We start from the raw sequence: 18953 nt of genomic DNA on the forward strand, positions 1-18953 counted from the left end.
GTTGAACATTATAGCATCTAGCATATATCAACTTCTATAATTCGATATTCCAATTTTATTCTCAAGTTATTTGTTTATTTGTTTATTTCTTTATTATAGACTACTCCATTCGTCCCATAATAGTCTGATGACTTTTTTTTGTTCCATTTTAGTTTGAACAATTTTATTTTTGACATGATCTCACTATTATTATGTGATTTCTCTCTTTTTCAATAAAAGATACCCATTAATTCATATTACATCTATTTTTTTAATAAAAATAACATGTGATAACCACATTACAACTTATCACCTTAAATTACGTGAACCAACAAATGTTCAGATTAACAAGTGTTCATATTTTTGAAGGATGGAGAGAGAATTAGATATATTAGTTATATAAAAATGAAAAAAGTTCTTTTTTCTAATAACCAATTGCAGGTAAATAATTAGTTTCTATCCTATATACGCGCATATTTTATTAAATCTCTTATGTGTATTATGTGTATTAAGGACTCTTTTTACATATATTTTCCCTGCCCAATAATACTCAGGAACTAACCTGAGATAAATCCACACTCAAGTTCTCCAAGCCAAAAGAATATCATTAACAATTGTGTTGATTCATGTTTCTTAGTCTTTTGCTATAATAATGCTAGTAAAAGTTGTGTTTGACAAGCCATGATCTACATGTTACAGTAAGATTCAGTGGATATAGTGTCTTCGCTTGTATTTCAATTTCCAATTAATAATAATACCTCCATTTCTTAATAAATGTAACATTTTCCTTTTTGGAATAGTCACAATAAGTGCAACCAAGCTCAAAATGGCAAAAAAAGTTCAATATTATTACAAATATGCCACCAAAAAGCAAGAGAGGACCACAACTTTTTTGTTTCATCACTTGAATTACTCTACTTTATTGTGATCCCAATTTTCTCTCTCTACATTCTTTGGTATTCCCCCACTTTCTCTATGTTGCAGTTATTAAGAAACGGAGGAAGTATATTGTTTGAACCATTGTCAAAAACAAAAAGAACAGTGAAGAGAGCTCCGAAGGAGCAAAAAGTAGTTCTGAAAGCACCATATACAGAGTACAACCGCGTGTATAAAGGTCACACGTAATACCAACATGACAACATCTACAATGAGTCAAAAAACAAATTACTGATTTCTACACCACTGCTCCAAAGTCCTAGACTACTACTATTATTTATCTGATCAAATAGCCTCTTAGATACTAACAATTAGAGAAATGATAAACATCTAACAATTAGATGTGTTAGATATAAGCTTTCGTGTAACAAATATTGTTTGTGTATATCACATATGTTGTTCGTGTTATTGTATATGTGAATATATTGTTTGTTTTTCTTATAACAAATATAAGGAGAACACAAACAATACATTTACATAATACAAACAACATATGTGATATAAACAAACAACATTTGTTACACGAAAACTTATATCTAACACATCTAACTGTTAGATATTTATCATTCCTCCTAACAATTAACCACTTAGCCCACAACATGCAAGTAACCTTCTCGTATTCGAGAAACGAATGTGTCGAGCAAAAAAAATCCATTTCCAAGGATACAATTTACTCATCTGAGGACTATAAATAAAAAATTAATCACCAACCTCATTTACTTTTCTTTCTTTCCTTTTTTCGGGAGGAGCAACCTCCTATTACTTTGACATAAATTTGACACCTTCCACTTTTACAACTACAGAACCTAACATGGAAACTAAATACAGATCCTTCTGAACATCTTTATCCCTTTCTAAGGGAATTTCTTCACAAGGTAAGACTGAAATCTCCATAGTGCATCTACCTTGAAGTTAGTGTACCGACTCCAAAGTAGAACTCCATTTGTTTTTCCTCCTCAAGGCGTCTACCACTTTCGAAACTTGCATTGTATCTTCATTATCTTACAAATCCTAACATTATGCACAAGCAGTTCTATAGACTAGTAGACTACTGACCTTGAAACACACTATACCTCCACCCTCTAGAAGTGCTAATTTCCAAAGTGCACCGTCATTACAATTTTATTCAGAGGTGGCTTGGCCTGAAAAATCATGAATAACATGACCTCCAAAAGGCATCCCTTGGGCCTTGGGGAAGGAATTGGTGTTGCAGTTGCGGGTTAGTTGTCTCTGAACCATGCCTTAGGCCTAAAGTTAGTGAAACAGCACCAATCCCTCCTTGTTCAAGCCTCCACCTTTGGTAAGGCAAAAAATCAATGTACGAACTATCCATGTTGGAGGGGACCTGATGATTATTTTCAATCCTCGAACACTTTTGAAATAGATGCTCCGTCTTTGTGTCACCTCTTGATCGTTCCAAGGAACTTGATGGTACCAACTGCTTATCACACGCCAGATTCTGAGGTAGTTTGCAATCTGGTTCATTGGCGACTGCTGCCTGTTGATTTTTAGCAATGACTGACATTACACTGTTGTTTGAATTGAGTTCAGAACGTGATGAACCTTTGGTTTCAAGTGTATGAATTTCTTCCACCATAGGCTTCCACAACCGTACTCGCGCATTAATGAACCAATTTGACACCTGCATCCATTTTTGCATGATCAAACATTTACTTAATTATTTGGAGGTTAACAAGAATTAAGAAAGGCATTCTGATATTAATTTTAAGCTTACTGCTGCATATTATTTGTACGAATTACAGAATGCCATTGCATTATGGGAAATTATATAAAGTAGCCATGAACTGTAGGCTTCGTTCTAAAATGAACCTCACTTGTTGCGCATTTTCTAAATAACCCTGAACTTTGATGGACACTCTAGAACATTATTTATGGTAACCGCCGACCGCGGAAAGTTCTCCTTGTAAAATATTCTTTCTATCAATAAACCAAGTGCCAGAGAAAAAAAAGACAAATATTGGGAAGTGGGAGACATGGCCCGCTACAAAATCATGCTTCAACAATGGATATCAGCCTTAAGTTAAAAGATAAAGAAACACAAACCTACTGGCCACTAGGCCACTACTGCCAACTATTAGTCAAAAAATTAATTAACAAGAAAACATAAACCTAATTCCACTGTTTTGAAGCATTGTACTCAACAGTAGTAATGATGTAAGTCATGTAACAAGCAAATAATTAGGTTTCTCAATCTCATGTCTCCAAGACATGTTCTGTAACCCCCTATCTTATTCTGTTTTGAAAGCTTCAACCAGTGTTTTTCCTACCAAGTCAATAATGTTAAGATGCAATGGGATCTTCATAGTTAATTGTTTGCTACAAACTGTCAAATTTAAGTATTCTGTTCCATGCCTATGTGGACAAATAAACTAACACAAATCTATATAGATCGGATCATGAAGAAGAACATCACTTCAATATCATGCAACTGTACGCTACGTATAAAGATTGCAATCACATGGAGTTTAGATATAAAGTAGATGTATGTATGTTGCTCGAGCCTCTCATGATTTTGTCCTACTTACAAGAGTTGGCTTTAACTTCCAAGGGGGTAGAAGGCCGAAGGTGAATATCCAAACACATAACACATTGGAAATGGAAGAGAAAGGGTTGGATAAAACTTCAAAAACAATAGCATATTGAGTGTATTCGGAAAAAAAGTTATGAATCCAGCCATAAATTTTGTATTGTCCTTTCATTGAGGTAAAAGCAAAGAGTGCATGTATACTTTTACACCTACTTCCTCTTTACTGCTCATACTCCACATGTGTCGACATCACGTCTCCGTCCTCGTAATGCAATAACTCTACCAAACCAGCCATAATGTCTTTATTCAATAGGCAGGTTAAGTTTAGATGTCATATTTGAGAATCATGAGTAGAACATCAAAATAAGGTTAATAAGGACAAATTAAAAGGGATAACAAAAAAGTAAAATCAATTTTGAACGGCTGAGTATGCTACACACCAGGGAAAAAAAACGCGCTCGCGGTCGCGTTCGCGGGAACGGTCGCGTTGTCGCGGGAACGGCTTGTAACGGCGAAATAGAACGTTTCGCGGCCGTCGCGGCGTGAATTTTTTTAAAAAATTCACATTAATATGTTTTAACCTTATTTGCATTTTTTTAGTTTATGAAGCATTATTACAACATAATATAATCAAATCTAATAGAATATCATGTTTCCTCAACTATATAATTAAATCATAAAAAAATTTGGCCAATGTTTGAAAAGAACGGATGTAATGGGGATAAAATCGTTCTAACGCAGCGAGTTCGCGTTACGGAACGGACAACGCGGGGAGAAGTACGTGAATTTAATTATGGCGTTCCGTAACGGGATTTCGCGGAACGGCAAATCCAAAATCCGTTACAGAACGGCCGTTCTGTAACGGAATGGGAGAGTTTTAATTCCCTGCTACACACCACTGAAACATGAGTAAACTATTAAAAACACCAACTACGTGTTTGGTTCAAGTCATGGAATGGAACAGGAATGAAATTAGATAGAGGGGAAAATGTAACGAATAACTTTTATCTTTATTGGATGTTTTGTTCCACTATGAAAAGGAAACACTTGACAAGTATGAACTCAAGGATCTTAACATAATGTGCTGCCATAGAGTTGAGGAGGATAAGAACTAATAACTAGGTGAAAATGGTTACCATCATCAAACTTACAGACCAAACAACAAGTAACAAAAACAGTTTGTCAGTTCTATTTCTAAGTGAAGGTGATCTACCTGATTTCGTGTCAAGCCTGTTTGAGTAGCAAGCATTTGCTTGTCATTGTCTGTTGGATACCTGCAAACATGTAAACGCACTTGAGTAGAATACTTCACAGTTAACATCTGCTTGTCATGAAGAAAAACAATAGTAAGGCCTAAACTCACGGATGAAGAAAATGGTCAAAGAGCCAAGCTCTAAGAATAGAAACTGCACGCTCTGGAAGCCCTCTTTGTGGTCTCCAGACATGGCTTTGGTGACCCACATGACCCGTCCCACCACAAGCACCAGACTTGACCTTTGTAAAACTCTGATCATACCTCATACTACTGCTACTATCACCCTTCAGAAAGCTAGTGGGACTTGATAGGTCCTCACCTAGAGCTCTCTTTATGTGCTTCAATTGGTCCGCAATTGCATTCTTGAGACACCTGAAATGCCTCGAGATAGTCTTAAGTGAGCGTGATATATACGGAGTCGCATTGCTGAGCCCTGGTACTGAATCAAATGCTGAAATAACCATCTGCATTTGTTGATGATATTGCTTTTGTCGTTTGCAAACCTTAAAACATTGCAAAAGACAAAAAAGGAATCATTCAAAATGTAATGGTAGGTCAACAGCATACAATATGGAAGACAAAGATCGCTTCAACAACTTAATTTCACATGTTTGATACAACTAGTTATTATAGAAGCCACCAGGAAAGCTGTATGTCTTGTCACCAGAATAACAACTCGAACAAGAGTTAAAGGATGGTTACTCCTCACTTTATTTACATATCTATCTATACTAATATTAAAAGATGTTCATATTAAAAGGTGTTCATAAACAAGGAACGGTGCCACATGGCACTCTTAGCATGTGTACTCCGCATACAGCCATACAATAGAAATATTAGAAATTGCATAGTAGGGTTCGATCCTATGACTTCAAGTTTATATACTAAAGTATTAACCACTACCAAGTGATATTTGGTGTTATCATTTCAAATATATTATTAATAAATAAAAAATTTCCTAACCCGAGACATAGCTCGGGCCTAATAACTAGTTGCGGTACAAAAAAAAGTTTATGCTACAACCTAAAGATTTCTGAAGTGATCCACACTTTTATAAAGATCCATCATCAACCACACTTAATGGAGTAGAATGATATGTAGACCATCAGAAGTTTGGACTAAGTTAAAAGATCAATATTCCTGAGACATGTCCAACACAAAGATAACAATCCATGGGCCAAAAGACCCCACAAAAAGTATATTCAAATCAACAGTTGTTACATGATATTATTAACTTTTTGCCTCCAGAACTCTTCAAAGTTCAAAGCATGTAATTCAAACACTACGACATAAAACTTTTTCACTACAATAATGGGACCTTCATGCAAAATTATTGCCAGAACATGAACAAAAGCAACAGCTTCAAAATCTATAGTAGCAGCTGGATGTGTAACACACGTAACTTATGTTACTGAGACACGGATTGAGTGTCTACTCGGATACGGGTGTCCAAGTGTCCGACTCGGCTATTTTGTAGAAAAAATCGAGTTTTTAGTTTAAAATGAAGTATCCGAGTAAAATGTTGTGTCGAACACGACATGACACCTTGTTTTTGAGGTAAATGAAGGTGTCGAAGTAACACTGCATGTAACTTATAAGGGAAAATATAGATCTTCATTCATTTATTTTGACATGAGGGAGGGAACGTGCAACTACACAATGAAGTGTAATCAATTTGCAGGCATTCAGAAAACTTAGAAGAACATTTTCAAGTTGAAGTAGATAAATCAAGAAAGAGACTCACTATATCTTTGCAAATTCGAGAAATACTAAAGAATTATAAAATTACCAATTAAATAAACATTAAAAACATAGTTAGCCAATCACTACCAATATTGAGTACTTAAAATCACAGATATTGAACTAAGCAAGGCACACAAGTCATAATAATATGAATATGAAGCACCCATGCACACGAAAAAATATATACTAATAACTAAAAGACAATATATTCGTAGTCATATTAGATCCTCCTCATATGTTGTGTTTAACAAATATATGACATAACAGTGTCAATGTTAACAATTATTTCAAACCTTTTATTTAACCCAAGTAGTCTAACAAATTTTAGATATCACACAAAATGAAATATAAATATGGCACAACACAAACAAGAAAGAGGAGGGATGCCATTATGGAACAAAGGTACAAAACAATCAATTCATGAAAAGTATCATCTGCTAAGACAGCCACTGCAAGGAGAGCAGATGGTCATCATAATTAAAAATCCCACAATCTTATATAAAAGAGATGATACATAAACTTGTGGTATATTACTAAAATCATCATGCTTGCCAATGTTGGTCTGAGTGCATTTCCATATCACCACCGCTTGACATACAACAATGCCTCTTGCATGTTGCTTGATGAAGGGTGTTTTATTTAAAACGTCCAACTTTCTAAGGCATAGGTTGGCTACTTTACTTAATATTCATGCTCCTACATCATAATCCAACACTAAAAATTACCAATATCCCGACCAATGCACTTAGGAGTGAAAGAATTTATGGTAAAATCTAAATGACACAATGCAATATACACACACAAACGTATATACTGATTTCTTCATGTCCAATATAATATTAGTTAAAGGGAAAGAGGTACAAATTTCAAAAGTGACCTATTATTAGAGCAATAGAAAAACTCACCATGTCTTAACCCTTAAGGAAACTAGACCACAGTTTTTTCACTATTATGCAATAAAAATTCATATATATGGAGAACTTCACAGTGATAATTGAATGTATAGCTCAACTTTCCACACTAGCTAGAGATGAATTACGAGAACCACAAATAAGGAATAAATTCAAAATAGCACTAGGTTGTAGAAAACTTTCACAAACTATAACCTTAATTTTTCTTGATAGAATATTTCATATGTGTAAGTCACCATTATCCACATTCTTTGTTTGATAGAAGCTCATCTGATCCCCAAATTGCACTTGCAAGCAAATTAATTATTATACTGAATTTACCATAGTACTTAGAATAATTGGTTTCATCATAGAGATGAATTATAAGACAATACCATTGATCTCAATGAATCTCTTCATAATCATAAAATTTATGCAATCTCCACTCTTTTTAATTTCTCAGTACTTCTCCGTTCTAGCCAAATGTTCACATGCAGTTTTTGATGTACTTGACCAAACAATCAAGCGTGATTTAGCTTGGCTTGGAATCTTTTTTGAATAGCTATCCACCTCTTGTAGGCGAATTGGCTTTGAATCATTTGATATGATAACTGAAGATATTATTTTCTCAGAAATAAGATTCTAGTGATCATATTAATTATTTTTAAAGATGTTGAAGCTTAAAGCCAAAGCAAAGTCGCTACTTGGTGCTTGTGTTTGTAGCCACTATATGCTAAATTCACATTACACCACATCTAAACATCATATTCTCATAAATTTTGTACAAATGTAATTTTTTACTTGTGTTGGATATTAGAATATACAAGAGCAGCCAACAGTAGTTGTATCATCACCTTATATTATTCAAACTTATCTAAACTTAGTGAAACTTGTGTGAACTTAATAAAGCTTAATACTTCCTCCGTTTCATATTACTCGCTACACTTTTCATTTCACGGACTCCTAGAAGAGATAGGTAGAGAGTAAAAAGAAAAGGGACCCATGTGAAAGGAGAGAGATAGAGAGAGTTTATTGCCCAAAAAGGAAGTGTAGCAAGTAATATGAAACTTTCCCACAATGGAAAGTGTAGCGAATATTATAAAACGGAGAAATTATATAAGGTGTTAAAAGGATATGAACTTACTTGAACTTATCTCAATAGAAATTTATGTTTAAGGTGAAGTGAACATATGCTAAATCATTTAACATGATACTCCTAATTCATTACTCCATTTACTTTTTCTTGGTCGTTTCACCATTATTATCTTTTATTGCGCATTAGTAAAAATTATAAAATGTTTATAGTATGATAGTAAAGGTTATGATGAATCTAACAAGACCCCTTCAAATCAATGAGATTTTAGAGTCAAAGTTTGTGAACTTTGACCCTGAAAATGGAAATGGAGCAATAAATTAGGGACAGAGGGAGTAGGCACCTAAAACTCCGCGCATGTAGATCAAAGGAAGCTATTTATTCATCATATGAGAGAAGCTATTAGCAGGAAGCTTTTGTAAGCTAGTCATTCGTAAGCTAGTCATTTGGCTACAATAACTCCTTAATTAAGATTAACATCTACAATAACAAAGAAAATTTTCCCAGATGTAAAGGGGAGATTACAGGCAGAAACTAGCTCTCGTCAAAAAGTTTTGGTTGTACTGACATATACTTTTGAATCGAAAAGTAATTAGTTGAGTTATGCCTTTACCTGAATTGGGTTATGATTCCACAGTTTACCCGTTTTGCTCTAACGCATTATGCATACCCAAACAAGGATTCTACATCAAGTTTCTTTAAGTGCTGAATATATTCCAACAATTATTTAAATTGTTGAAATTGTAAAACACCTCTAGCACGTAAGCAAATGCTACAAGTTCTACACATCAGCAACACTGCCAAGGCAAGGGAAGGACAAAGACAACAAACAAAAGAAAACAAGATTTAGCTAATATACAAATATATTAGTAGTAGTTCCAAAATATGGTGGTAAGTGAAAAGTTAGTAAGAGTGATTAACAGTTCTAATTATTGAAATAATTGAACATTCACAAGTTGAACAGGAGGTTAATTTCAAATTAAATTTTCTATCTGCCAATATATAAAGGAGAGCAATTTTCTATCTCATCTAGGAACCAGGATCCGTCAGATTAAATGTGTAATGAAATGACAATTGCTAATAGTGAATCATACCTAATTGTAAAACAGAAACATGTTAAAGAATGCATACATCGAATAAACTTTTCCATCAAGCACCTCACCAGCTTTCCATTTTACAACTTTGTTAGATGCTTTTTTAGTATTGGCAATTTGGAAGTGGCATTTAAATATGAAAATATCAACACAGTTTTGTTATAGCAAATCTCTTCAGACAAGTGATAGGTAAAAAAAAAAAACTAATTAAAACTTCACTTAGTAAATGTCTGATGCTTGCTCGTCAATGTGACTGTGATTGTAATTTTGATATTTTCTTGTTTATCGTATCACTTTCAATACCTTGTGCAACTAAAAACATGATGCTATGTTCTTTTAGTACCAAACAGAAAAAGAATTCATATAATTCATGTTCTACACATCTATATCTATACCTATTTATTTCATTTTCCCGAGCAAAATTTTCAAGCGAACCCACAACCATATTCACAAATATATTATATCTAGGTTGCATATCTAAAAGCACGGATTGGAGTTAACGATCTTTAGAAGTAAATATCTACATATATAAACATATTACTTAGAAGAATATAGTAAATTATGTTGTTTGGATCATTACATAAAATAGCACCTAAGATGGTGAAGAAATTTATATGCTTCCCTCCGGTATAGCACTATCTTGTTACAAAGACAGGAAGTTAGATAGAAAACTTGCTTCTCCAAAAGAAAGATAATAGAGTTCTAGATCTAAAATTGGACGTCAACCAAAGAAAAATGGAAGTCATTCTTCATGAAGCTGGAACTTTTTCTAGTTTTGAGAAGTTGCATTAGAGATATACTCCAACATCAAGCAAATAAAACCATAACAGCTTAAATAATGTAGCATAAAGTTTTTCTTTTGTTTTAGTAAGAAATCAAAGATACTATTGAATTGAACCATAAAGTTATTCTATTTGAGCAAAAAATTCAATACTTTGGCATGCGTATTCTAGATTGGACATGCTGATGAGAAGAAAATTTTACAATGAAAATGTCTTTTTTTTTTTACATGCGAAGAATATCTCTTCTTTCAACACAACATAACAAAAATTCTATGGCAAATCATCATCTATTACGAGCTTCAAAAGTAGGAGTAATTAAGGCTGGTCATCACTCATCAGCCTATAAGATGAAGGCAAAAACAGTAGGGAAGTAATATATCAGCGTCAATGAAACTGACAGTTTAATTGTCAGCATGTCAGAATCAGCCAGATATACACATCACCAGACTGTCATTGGTTAACATAATCATAACTTTTTATTTGTCATGGGTATCCTTTCTATTCGAGCAACTTCAATGGTTAGCTAAAACAATACTTGGCTAAAGATGCCACATCATTTTCCTTAGCTAACTCTATCTTTAGCCAACTTCCCCTTTAGTGGTTTAGCTAAACTATTTTGTTGCTTAGGTAGGTCCCACAATCACTTTTTCCTTTTTTTTAATACATAAAATATCACTTATTGAGAAGCTATTTGTGGGGTGGGACCCAACATTTTGGCTGAGCCAATTTGCTCTATAGAGCCAATTTGCTTAGTAAAGCAAAACTCCAATTTGTACTCCAATGGTTAAGCAACTAGCTAAGTATTTTGCAAAATTGCTAGCAAGTCCTTTTTTTGCACCATCGGAGTTGCTCTTCTAGATGCTCAACATAAGCTACATTACATGATTTGCTCTACCCACCTACCCAACGTTTAACCCAACACTACATGACCAAATTGAATTATTAAATTTTATGTGACATATAAATCTACATCGTCTTCATTTCTATATAATAGTTCGAATCTTATTTTAATGGTTGAACAATTTACGTTGTCAAAATTGTGTATTGAGTTTAACATTACATATTTATATAGTATGTTTTCTATACCAAAACTTTGTTGCATAAGATTGTGATTCTTTATATATAGTACAATTTTGTGCTATATTGAAAAATCCAAGAATTGGAGAAATATATTATATCATAAAGGAGATTGATAGTCAAAACCAACAGGATTTTCGACCACATAAAATGAAATGCAGACTATTGCATGTCATATAGTTACCAGAGTTTTTTAAATTCAAATTTGTGAACGGATGGAGGTACACATAAACACACAAGCTAAGGTTAAACATAGAATGATTCTTCAATTACAAACAAAATATATCACTTGGAAAAACTAAAGTAATAGGAGTATATGATAAGAAAAAGGAAACAAACCTCTTCTTGCATGTGAAGAAGCTTTGCTTTCCTTTCATGGCAGTCAGGCCTGTAAGATTCACAAGAGGAATTCCTAGCACTCAAATCATTCGACTCACGAATTTTCGAGGCGACAGCACTAGAACACTCGGCCATGTCACGAACTTCCGCCTCTTCACCCCCTCTCCATAAACCAGCAGCACCAAAGAACTCATCCAATAGCAGTTGTGCTGGCTTTAAGAACTTAGAGCTCTTTAAAATAGAGGCATAGCCAGTAAAAGGCCCTAGTGGACCGACATTTCGATGCACAAGAATCGAGCTTCCAGCAACATCTTGCACCAGATTATTTCCACACTCCAACTTATTATTATTACCACTGTTACTCATAGATTGCTTAACAACAGAAGCAATGCTTCCGGACTCCAACGGCTTTAACTCCCTTGGATCACCCAAATGTTGGTATTCACATATTTGATTCGACGACAACGAAAGAGATAGAACATGAGATTGAGAACTGGCATCAATAACATTATTAGGCTGACTCACAAAATTACCAGGAAGTAAAGGCAACTCATTCCCACCATTCCCCCAACTTTGAACATTATTTTGGTAATTAATTTCACTAGTCTCATTATGATGAGCTAAAAACTGCGGGAGCATAATCGACGATAAGTGATGCCTCCTACTACCATCATGCTCAACATGGCTAGTTTCATTTCCGTTATAATTGGGTACCCAATTTTCACATGGATCCGAGCTCGCGGGGGCTATAAAGCGAGTGGGGTGGATGTTAGGGAACGGGCTCGACGATTGCGAGCCCGTAAAATTTAACATATCCGGTGGTACTAGTACCATCGGAGAAGTGTTGTGGTTGTGGAAATTGTTTGCTTGTAATTCCTCTAAATGCTGAACTCTAAGCTTATCTCGTCGCCTTTGTTGCGCCACATGCAACTCCGGGAAAAAATCATTGCTCATTTCCATCCCCTTTCTACTCTACTATATGTATGATGTATCAACCACAATACTTTATTTACCAAAACCTTCATAAAAAAATTGCAACAATAATTCAGAAAAATACAACAACAAAAAAAGAGGAGAGAGAAAATTTCCTATTTGCATGGAGAGAGAAAAACCTTTGGAAGGAAAATATCATTTCATCAAGAGCTATGCTCCACATAGTACAGCTTTGCTGTCGGTAAGCTAACGTTCCTAAATCAACCACACACACAAAATAAACATAAAAAAGAAAGATAAATTATAAACAAAAAGCTTCAGCTAAAAAAGAAAAAAAAAGGAAAGTAGTACTACTAGCTCACTATCATCATCATGTCAAAACCCTAATAAAATTTCATGCTCTATTTTATTTCTTCTTTTTTAAATAACAACCAGATCTACTTCCAACGTTATTTTAAATAAGGAAAATTGGCTAAAATTGATATAATACTACCTGCAAAATAATATACGAAGTGAACTTTTGCTACGAGTGAGTAATATAATAAGAACACGGCGTAGTAGCATTAAGTGAGAGAACTGCGGCCGTGAAATGAAGACGATGATGGATGGAAATAAGGAAAGGATAGTATTACTATTACTACGGCGTTAGTAAAATAGTAAGGTTTGGGAAGTTTGAGTGTTATATTGAGACTTAAGAAAGTGTCAGTTGGTAAATTTGTGGGGGGTTTGGTTTTCAAGAATGAGGAAATGTGTCACCCACACGTTTCCTTCAACAGGGAGAAGCAGAAGGTAAGATTTTTGCATTGGGGGGAGTTTGGCAGATGAGAGAGAGTGATAGTGAGTGACAGCATGGAAATGTTCTTACGCTAACTTTGCGTTACAAAGGTAAGGCCGACACTTTGTGCAAATTGCTAGGTAATCTCCGGAGCACCTAAAATTATGCATTCTTAAAGCATACTTCCTCCGTTTCTAAATAAGTGCAACATTTGCATAGTATTTACTATTCACAGTTTAAACTTTAATTAGCTTTGGTGATTTACATTTTAGGAAAAACATAGTCATGTGGGATCTTGTTAGATTCGTCTGAATGTGAATTTTTTTAATATCAACTTTTTATAATTTTTACTTATTGATAATTGAAGATATTAATGGTTAAAATAATGCATTGGCAAACGTGCAAACAAGAAATGTTGCACTTATTTAGAAACGGAGGAAGTATTTTTTTTGGGTATATTTAGTAGTAGTATATATTTTGATTAAATGAGGAACATGTAAAATATGTAAATATAAAATGGATAAAACATGTGAGAGGAACATTTTATACTCCCTCCGCTTTTTTTTTTTTTTGCTACATTTGTGTTTACACAAGAATTTAGGAGATGTCATTTTCATTCTTTTTTAGTGTACTTTTTGACCCTTTTAGCATTAAATAGGGTGGGAAAAGGGGAAAAAGTGGTACTTTTTGGTGGAAAAAGAGGAGAAATATATATAATACTATTACTTTTTGGTGGGCCAAGCCTCCTAATAATGAAATGTAGCAAATAAAAAAAAGCAACCCTTTTTGAAAAATGTAGCAAATAAAAAAAAGCAGAGAGAGTAACTAGGTGATGCTCTCGAAAATAATATAGAAATTTTGGCTTTCTTTTCTCCTCTACCCTCTTCTTTTCTCTTAATTACAACTATGCCATATTTTCCAACTCCGGCTTTCTCTACTTCTTATATTGGATCCACAAGATTACAAAGGGGTTGTTTAGGCCCCCGTTTGTTATCGTTTTTTGTTTTCAGTTTTCCGCTTTTTATAAAAACTAAAAACCAAAAACTGAAAATCAGAAAAAGTGGTTTTCACTTTTCAGTCGTCAGTTTTCAAAATCATCATGTTCCCAATAAATTTGACTAATTTTTTATTCATTATTGAACATATATTATATGACTTTGAAAATCAAAAAACCAAAAAACAGAAAACCACTGTAAAATTTGAACAAGCCCTTAGCAGTCGGTCGTTGGTTGTTGGCTGGCTTTTAGTTGGCTTGCTTGACTAACTGGAAGCATTGGCAGTATGTATTGGCTTCTTAAATTAGTTGTTTAAGCCAGCTGTTTGAAAAAATATTTGGAAAAATTAATTGTGGTTGTTATTGACTGTTTATTAGAGAGTTTGTGAGTCAATAAGTCAAAAGTCAATCCAAAAAGTTATTTTATGCAGCTTTTTCATTTTGGCTTATGTGTCAGCTTTTCAACCAAAAAGCTACTCCCTCCGTCCCATAATATAGTGCCTACTTCTTTTTTTTCACGGGAATTAAGGAGGAGGGAACAAGATAAGGAACACAATTAATGACTGATTTTCATACAAAAATTTTGGCACGGATGATAAGTGAGGAATATGTAAGGTTTTTATTGAAAACGTCAAAGTATTTGTAGCTTCTTTCATCTGAACCGTACAACTTTACTGAATAGAGAAAAGTAAATACCTAATCCTAACATATGGAAACTAACCAATGAGAATGGGTTCTTGGTTTTTTTAATCCAATCACATTACAAAGATTAGTGACACACAAATTGCCACTAATCTACTAGTCTTCAATGAGTAAAAAAAAATTACCTCCAAAAATCTGGAAAAACTCTCTAACCCTCACTATATATACAACACTTAGAGAAACCAGAAAATCACACCACCATAAACCCAAAAAAAAAAAAAAAACTAAAATATCACTAAGACAACTTATCAACTCATCTGCATCATTGTCCACTGTTATGGCTTCAGATTTCGACTTGAATGCTGCTTGGTGTCCAGATTATATGGGCCTTGATGATGAGGAGCATGACTTTCCAGCTCACAATGAGCAAGGGAACTTTGATCTTAACTTGGAGCCACATGAAGATGAGTCAAACTTCATTCAACCAACTGAAGTTTTGGAACACCAAGCCAATGATAACACCATGGTTGCAGTCAATCATCACAAGCGCAGCAGACTCAACAGTGAGGACAAGCTTCAAATATTTTGTTGGCTCCTCAATAAAGCAAAAGCAGGTAAACTAAAAAGGGGCTCAATCAAAGATGCAGCATCTGTATTTAACTTATCAGTTAGATGCATTATCAGCATTTGGAACACAGCCAGAAAACAGAGTTCATCCATGCAAAGGTATAATGTCTCAACTAAATTCCATTTTTCTGGAAGAAAGAGAATTCAAGTGCAATTAGATGAAATTACAAAACTGAAAATGGGAGAGAGGTCATGTATTAGAGACTTAGCAACTATGCTTAACAAGAGTAAGAGCACGGTTCATAGAATGATTAAAAGGGGACTAATAAAACCACACACTAATTCACTTCATCCAGGTTTAAAAGAACCAAACAAAATTGAAAGACTGAAATGGATTTTCCAATTGTTAATGGGAAACACACCAGAAACCATGAGAGAGTACTACCCCATGTATGATATCGTCCACTTGGATGAAAAATGGTTCTATCTAAGTACCAAATCACATGGGGTCTATTTGGCACAAAACGAAAGGGGTAGATATAGGGCAGCAAGTTCCAGCAAGTTCATTCCAAAGGTGATGTTTACAGCATGTGTAGCAAGACCAAGATATAACTCAGAAGGGGTATGCACATTTGATGGGAAGATTGAAATCTTCCCATTCACATACCAAGAGGCAGCAAAGAGAACATCGAAGAACAGGGCAAAAGGAACCATGATAACCAAAGTGATTGAGAGTGTAAACCAAAAGGTAACAAGGGACATGCTGATTAATGAAATAATTCCAGCTATAAAGGAGAAATGGCCAAGAGATGGAGGTCCAACGACCATTTTCTTACAACAAGATAATGCTAAGGCACATATCACTCATGAAGATCCTGAATGGCAGTTAATTCATGAACAAGATGGATTCACTTTTATTTTAATTTAACAGCCTCCTAACAGCCCTGATTTAAACATCCTTGATCTTGGTTTTTTCAGAAGCATTCAATCATTAATGCATAAAAAAATACCAGCAGATGTAGATAAATTGCTTGAAGCTGTGAACCAAGCATTTTATGAATTGGATCCCAAGACTTTAAGCAATGTGTGGATGTCATTACAATGTGTGATGAATGAAATCCTCAAGGTTGGTGGTGGCAATGATTATGACTTGCCTCATGTTAATAAGAAGAAATTGGAAAAACAAGGAGTTCTAAAAGATCAGGTCAAAGCACCAATGTGGGCAGTTATGGATGCTTGGGATAAAGTCCATGGACAAGCATCAACATCACAGCAACCATGAGCAACAAAACAGAGCAACTGGAGGGGAAAGACTATTGTTTTTGTGTTTTTTTTAGATATGTGTTTTAGGGTCAGTTTTTGTAAGAGAAAAAAAATCAAGTTGTAATGGTCAGTTTTTGTAAGAGAACAAAAATCAAGTTGTAATGGTCAGTTTTTGTAAGAGAACAAAAATCATGTTGTAATGGTTAGTTTTTGTAAGAGAACAAAAATCATGTTGTAATGGTCAGTTTTTGTGTTTTAATGAAGAGATTTGTTTCAAGTTTACTTGCATTGGAGTATATACAAAACATTTGCTCAAAAGTGAAACATTAACCAGAAGATAAGAGTGAAATAAAGTGAACAAAACTCAAAAGTCCCCATGAATCAGTACACAAAATGCTCAAACCAACATCACACTCAACTACAACCCCAAATAGCCTCAATCAGTCCCTAAAAGGACTGGTGGCATATTAAGGATTGCGGAGATAATTTGAGGGAGCTTTGTATGTCATTCAATGAAGGTTTCATCATAAACTTTTTTTAAAAAATAGGGTTTGAAATGAAGAAGAATTAGTTAAAGTAAATGAGAAAGAATCATTAAGCTTTAAAAAAGAGATAAGAGTGGAATAAAGTGGAAAAAAACTCAGAAGTCCCCATGAATTAGTACACAACATGATTAAACCAACATCACACTCAACCAGAACCCCAAATAGCCTCAATTAGACCTTGAAAGGATTGGTGGCATATTAAGGATTGAGGAGGTAATTTGAGGGAGCTTTGTATGTCATCACACAACAAGAATGTCACTCTTTTCCGTCCGCCAAAATCGGACGCTAAAAACCCCTGGTTGCTAATTGTCCAATTAAACATTTAGCGTCCGAAATTTCCGAGTTAGCATCTGCCTAGAAGGTTGGACGCTAATTAACGTCCGATCCTAATAGTTAAGCGGACGCTAATTAGCGTCCGATTGCAATCGGACGCTAATTAGAGTCCGCGTATAGGCGGACGCTGATTATTAGGATCGGACGCTAATTAGCGTCCAGCTTCTAGGCGGATGCTAATGATTAGAATCGGACGCTAAACGTTGAAACCAAATGCTCAAACAGACCCATCATTATCAGCTTTCATTTTACTTTATTATTTTTATTTAATTCATTTTATTAACTTTCAATTATTATTTAAAAATGAACAATGTCAGAATAACAAAAATTGAGAATTAAACAAATGAGAATTTTATTTAAATTAAATATATAATTACAATCTAATACCAAAATTTAGTACTATAATAGTATAATTACATTGTAACTTCAATCTAATACAACAACTACAATCTAATACCAAAATGCTCAGACTCATCAGTCTTCTTCCTCCCTATCCCTTTCACTCCAACCTTTCTCTCCTCTAAGGACTTTGTATCCCCGGGTGGGCTCGTAACTTCGATTATCTCATCCCCTAGAGAAGCAACCGCAAGTACAAGGAAACTTTCTGGCCTGTCAATTGCTGTTTATCCATACCTTGCAGCTTCAGTTGAGGCATCTGAACATACGATAGCGCTCCCAAACTGTCAAAAGTCGACAACAAAATGATACACATAAGCATTTCACTACAAGTATGGTATAATCCTAGATGAGATGATTGAAAGATCCAAGTACATAAGTTTCTGTTAAGTAGCATTAGTACCATGTAGCCTGCTGCGGGAAGAGAACAGATTGAGAGAAGGAAACCCTTCTGCACATGTCTTACCAGATTTGAACTTCGGGTTCCTGCACGAGTTCATTCAAGACTGTGAATACACTAACAACTCATATGAAATGGGGAGTTACTTGACAATATTACATTCGAGACTGAAACGTCAAAAGAGTAACTACTAATACACACAACGGATGAATTACTTGACAAAGAGTTAACTACATGAATATTTTTGCAAATGATGGAACAAAACTTCCTATACCACACCATAATAGGACTTTGTGTGGCAACTTCTTTATCTCCTCATAAGACGGTCCAGCGCTCAAATCAACAACAAGGATGTTCTCCATAAAAACA

General features: G+C 34.6%; 2 protein-coding genes across 2 annotated transcripts; one reads left to right on the forward strand and one right to left on the reverse strand.

Moving 5' to 3' along the window:
- Window positions 1-1549: 1549 nt before the first annotated feature.
- Window positions 1550-13562, reverse strand: LOC104902875 (BEL1-like homeodomain protein 8). The gene is made up of 6 exons (XM_010690802.4): window positions 13163-13562; window positions 12849-12924; window positions 11737-12755; window positions 4827-5221; window positions 4677-4737; window positions 1550-2557 (listed from the first exon to the last, which is right to left on the reverse strand). The coding sequence occupies exons 3-6, from the start codon at window positions 12694-12696 to the stop codon at window positions 2066-2068; spliced, it is 1908 nt and encodes a 635-aa protein (XP_010689104.2). The 5' UTR covers window positions 12697-12755; window positions 12849-12924; window positions 13163-13562; the 3' UTR covers window positions 1550-2065.
- A 1855-nt stretch (window positions 13563-15417) lies between these two features.
- LOC104902922 (uncharacterized) lies at window positions 15418-16575 on the forward strand. Its single transcript, XM_010690864.1, has one exon. It carries the CDS (start codon window positions 15418-15420, stop codon window positions 16573-16575), a length of 1158 nt encoding a protein of 385 aa, XP_010689166.1.
- The last annotated feature ends 2378 nt before the right edge of the window (window positions 16576-18953 follow it).

Source organism: Beta vulgaris, chromosome 9 (assembly GCF_026745355.1).
Source record: "Beta vulgaris subsp. vulgaris cultivar EL10 chromosome 9, EL10.2, whole genome shotgun sequence".
In the NCBI taxonomy this organism is placed as follows: domain Eukaryota; kingdom Viridiplantae; phylum Streptophyta; class Magnoliopsida; order Caryophyllales; family Amaranthaceae; genus Beta; species Beta vulgaris.